General features: G+C 34.6%; 1 protein-coding gene across 1 annotated transcript; it reads left to right on the top strand.

Moving 5' to 3' along the window:
* The first annotated feature begins 3,855 nt into the window (after window positions 1–3,855).
* LOC108484116 (homeobox-leucine zipper protein HOX20-like) lies at window positions 3,856–5,529 on the top strand. The gene is made up of 3 exons (XM_017787783.2): window positions 3,856–4,489; window positions 4,573–4,964; window positions 5,040–5,529. The coding sequence occupies exons 1-3, from the start codon at window positions 4,330–4,332 to the stop codon at window positions 5,349–5,351; spliced, it is 864 nt and encodes a 287-aa protein (XP_017643272.1). The 5' UTR covers window positions 3,856–4,329; the 3' UTR covers window positions 5,352–5,529.

Below are 5,529 nucleotides of genomic sequence, written 5' to 3'. Positions count from 1 at the left end.
AAAACATGGGAGATTGGCTTGTATTTTAGAAAGTGGTTTGATGTGTTTTAGTGCCAAATTAAGGTATGCTGAATTGATTGAATTTAATATTATGTAACTGATGTTATGAGATGCATTTTGGCATGCCTTTATACAGGGAAATGTTGTGTAAATATGCATCAAAAGTGAATTAGGATTGTTGGTTTGAAATAGGTACCAAATGACTCACATTTCCTCGTCGCAACACCAACCAAACAGTATATGACGTCGTGATGTCGGGTGGCTTGACGTCATGAAGCGAAAAATTGGTTGGAAATGTCACAATGTGGAGGAGGTGATGTCGTGATGTTGATCCTGAAATTTTAAACACTTTACAATTTAGTCTTTGTTAATGTTCGGGTTTACAAAAAAGCTTTTTTAAGCTCTATTAAGGCTCAAATTTAATTGTGTATATCTAGGTATTTATGATATTATTGAGTATTTGAATGATTTTTATGGTTTAATTGGTCAAAAATTTTAAAAATGTTACAAAAAGTCCTTATTTGATCTCGGGTTGACTCTAAAGCATTTGTGTGCTCATACAAGACCTGAAAAAGAATGTTCATGTTATTCAATGTTGTATTATTGATTGATTTCATGATTGATGAAGTGAAATGATTTTTTTACTGTGAATTTGTCAGTAGTTTCTCCAACTACAAATGTGATACTCTGTTGCTTGGACCCAAAGATCAGATCTGGTAAAGGGTGTTATATTAGCTTCGAGTGCAAAATTGCAAGTAAACTTAAGTGAGTCACTTAGTTTATAACTAAGTTTTCAAGAGGAGAGTCTTAGTGGGGATTCGTCCAGATTAGAGTATAGGTGTGAGTTTGCTACATGGTAAGTGTGTAGGACTTACAATCCTAGTTTGTACTTGTTGAAGTATAGTAGATTATATTTGAGATGTATGACATATGAAATTGTATGATTTAAAGTGAATTGACATATGCAAATTTGGTATGGAATGAGTTGGTGAATATGTTGTTGATTGATGTAAATCGTGATAAGTTTTATAATTTATGAATGACCGTTCTTGAAAACTAACTATTATCACGACAAAGGCAAGCGCACCTATCTAATAGTAGTATAGCTTATGGCAAGACCAGAATGTCGAACCCAAAAGAACTAAAAGTACTAGTATTAACTTTCTTTTTATTATCTAGTCTAAAAATAAAAAGGGATTTGCTTTATCTAAACTAATTACTAAACTAAGAATGCACAGAAAGTGAATTGGGGAAATAATTTTTGGGAAAACTGAATGATTTGGACAATACCTAAGAAAAAATCCACCTAGACTTCACTTGTTATTGACTCTGAATTAGACTATTTATTCATTTGACTTGATCCGTAGAAATCTCTAATTTATATTATTATCTCTCTCGAGACTAATGACATCTAACCCTAGGTTGATTAATTGAAATATCTTTCTAATTAAAACCCCTAGTGTTGCATTAACTCGATTTATGGATTCCCTTATTAGGTTTCACCCTAATCCGGAAAAATTATGTCACCCTATCTCTAGGTGTGCAATCAACTCCGCTTAATTATGTTAGATCTACTATTAGACAGAGGCTTTTGCTCTTCTGAATAAACAAATCAAAACTTGAATTAATATCCTGGAATATCAAAGTAAGAATTAAGAACACATAATTAAGAACAAATCAAATATTTATCATATAATTTAGATAATAATAACAAGATCCGTCTTAGGTTTCATTCCCCTTAGGTATTTAGGGGGTTTAGTTCATATTTATGAAATAAAACATCTCAAAAGAATAATGATAACAAAACATAAAGAAAACCTAAGAACTCTTGAAGGGAATTGAAGGGAGATCTTCAGTCTTGAAGGTGAATCCGACTTCTGAGATGGATCAATCGGTTTCATTCGAGTAATTCCTTGCTTCGTACTCTCTGTCCCACTTCCAGGTACCTCCTGGGGTGTTTATATAGGCTTTAGAATGATTCAAAACTCTCAATAGTGGCCTTTTTCGAATAGGACTAGATTTGGGCTCGACAAGGACACGCCCGTGTGAGGGGGCTTAGGCCGTGTTGCGATTTTTTAAATAGACACGGGCGTGTGAACTACCCATGTGAGGAAGTCCAGGTCATGTTGATTTTCTACGTTGACCCATTTTCTTCGTTTTTGGCCCGTTTCTCGCTCTTTTTACTCTTCTATGCTCACCTAAGTATAAAACATGAAATTAAAGGATTAGGAGCATCAAATTCACCAAATCTAAGGAGAAATCATCCATAAATATGCTTAGTATGGGATAAAAATTGTATAAATTACGGTTTATCAGTGGTAATCGGTATTGATTTGTTAAAGCTTGAATGATGTATATGTAATGAATGTTTTGATGGAAACTTGAACATAGTTGTTTGAACTATTTAACATGTTTTGGTAGGTTTTGAGACAATTGGGAATGGTATTTTCATGTATCTTTGAATGGTTGAAATGGAAACTTTGAAATAGGTACCAAATGGTTTATTTTTACCAAAAATAGAGTCCATATCCCAACGAACAACCTACCTCATCCTAACATCGATCGACAGTGAGTCATGTTACGACGTCAAGTGGCCTGAGGTCATGATGTGACATACTATTTTGGCGACGTCTCGATATGGAGGAATTAGAGTCACGACATCGACCCTGAATTTCTAAAACTTTGGAATTTGGTTATATTTCATGCTCAGGTTATTAAAAGAGCTTTCGTAAACTTGATTAAAACTCGGAATTGATTATTTATCATACTTGAATGTAATTGTCATATATTTGCATGTGTGAATGATTAAATACTGTGGATTTGACCATGGCTGCTTCAGCAACGACTGTAGCATCTTGTAGCTTAGACCTAGTGATCGGGTCAAGTGAGGGGTGTTAAAATGTGTCGGGCTATATCAAGCCAATATGTTTTAAAAAATTTCTAAGATCAAATAATGAAACAAAAAACAACAACATTTGTTGCAATTAGTCCTAATGCTACCAAAAGTTTGAAGCAAAACTTGATTTAGAGAAGAAAAGATCAAAGATGTATGATTGTTGCTCATCAATCTCGAAAAAGCACCATAGATCATGTGTGGTATTTCAATAGTGAATGCCCTTGATAGTCCTTATCTTACAAACTTCTAAGAAAATCATAAAGGTGAGGTGACTTTTGGCGATGAAAAGAAGGGTTGAATTTTAGGAAAATGTGTTCTCAATATTGATAGTATGCCAACACTTGACAAGGTCTTTCTACTGGAAGGGTTGAAGGCAAATTGCATAAGAATCAATCAACTTTGTGACAAGTGGATGCTTGTGAATTTCATTAAAGACAAATGCATAGTGACAAATAGGTTAGATGAACCAATGATGCAATTAGCAAGAAATTTGACAATTGCTACGAGCTGATTGAACCCATGAAGTGCAACAAAGCTAATTCTTTTGAGTTACAAGTTTGGCATGAAAAGTTGGGTCATGTTCATTACAAGGGTTTCCAATGCTTTTGTGTCATTTTTTATGTCAACATACGCTTGCCAAATTTAAGTGGATCCATTCTAAAAGTTTGTGAAGACTATATAAAGGGTAAATAGCAACGAGAGTCATACTCGTAGTTGCAACTAATTCAGACAGCAAATCCTTTAAAACTATTTCATATGGACTTGATTGGTCCTAATAAACAAAGAGCTTGGGTGGAAAAAACCCTAAACTTTAAACTCTAAATGTTGACTTTTTCCTCGTTTATACTAGTAGTATATATTGTGTGTAATTCCTTTTCTTGGGAAGTAAAGTAATAAAGGCAACCGGAAATAAAAAGGAATGAGAGAGGAAAAATAACTTAAATTAACAAAGAAAGAAGAAATAGAGAGCAAAGGGCATAAAAGAAAATTCAAAGACACCTCCCTGGGCAAGGAAAGCCCCATATAGCCCTTTCAAAGCTCACCTCTTCAATATAGCCCTTTCAAAGCTCACCTCTTCAATATAGCCCGTTCAAGGCTCACCTCTTCAGAGAAAGAATCTTCTTCTTCTTCTTCTTCTTCTTCTTCACTTTACATCCATCAAGGCTGAAGAAAAAAATTAGGTTATTCTGAGTGATGGGTGTGAGCTGCCGTTGTTCCCACACCTCCCATATCACTGAAATCATCATAACCAGCTTCTTTCGTCATAAGTCTTAAAACAAGTGAACAACTTTGTGTTCTTTAAAATCCAAAAGCCAGAGTAGTCTTTCTTTCTCTTCTTTTTCTTTTGTTTTTTATGTTAAATTTTTATATCATTTGATGATATGGTGAAGATGATTTCTTGAACAAGATCGATCATTTAGCTTGAAACTCTCATGGCGGGTGGGAGGGTCGTCTCTTGTAATAATACTAATAGTGTTGGTGGTTCTAGTAATCTCTCTGTTTTACTTCAAAATCAAAGGGTTCCTTCTTCTTCTGAGCCTATGGATCCTCTTTTCATTCCAAGACCAGGCTCTTCCCCTTATTCTTTCTTTGGTATTCCCCTTTTTCCCTCACTTTGGGATTTGGGTTTGTGATAAATAATCTAAAGTTTTGTTTTTGTTTTTCATTTACGTTAGTTTCAGGTACGAGATCGATGGTAAGCTTTGAAGACGTCCATGGAGGAAACAGATCATTCTTTAGAAGTTTTGATGAAGAAGAGAATGGAGATGAAGATCTTGATGAGTATTTTCATCAACCTGAGAAGAAAAGACGACTCACTGTTGACCAAGTCCAGTTTCTAGAGAAAAGTTTCGAGGTGGAAAACAAACTTGAACCTGAAAGGAAAACTCAACTAGCTAAAGAACTTGGGTTACAACCCCGTCAAGTTGCCATTTGGTTTCAAAACCGCCGTGCTCGATGGAAGACTAAGCAGCTTGAAAAAGACTATGACACTTTACAAGCTAGCTTTAATACTCTCAAAGCTGATTATGGTAATCTCCTCAAAGAGAAAGATAAACTTAAACAAGAGGTACTTAGCTTGGAATCTTTGATTGAATTTAAACCTTTATATGGGTTTTGCTTGATTTTGATATTGGTTTATCAGGTTCTTCAGCTTACTGATAAGTTGGTTATGAAAGAAAAGAACAACTCAGAGTTATCTGATGTGAACACAGTGTGTCAAGAACCACCACAAAAGCCTGTTGATTCAGACAGCCCTCATTCATCTTATCCATTCGAAACAGATCAGTCTGATACATCACAAGATGAGGAAGATAGCTTGAGTAAGGCTTTGTTTCAACCATCTTCTCACATCTTCCCAAAATTGGAAGGCAATGATTACTCCGACCCGCCTGCAAGTTCTTGTAGTTATGGATTTCATGTTGAAGATCATGCTTTCTGGTCTTCGGCTTATTAAGTTACACATCTATATGTTACATACATAAATAAATATATATATATGATGTTATTTTGTGTATTATTACTTGTTGTTTCACTCACTTTGTAACTTTGTACTAATAATTATGAATTAAGTAATAAAAAACCAATCATTGGCATTGTAGTACCAGTGTGGTGTAATTCTAACAAGTAAATAA

Source organism: Gossypium arboreum, chromosome 7 (assembly GCF_025698485.1).
Source record: "Gossypium arboreum isolate Shixiya-1 chromosome 7, ASM2569848v2, whole genome shotgun sequence".
Classification (NCBI taxonomy): Eukaryota; Viridiplantae; Streptophyta; class Magnoliopsida; order Malvales; family Malvaceae; genus Gossypium; species Gossypium arboreum.
Note: the sequence above shows the minus strand (reverse complement) of the source record. Positions and strands in the feature narration are given on the sequence as shown.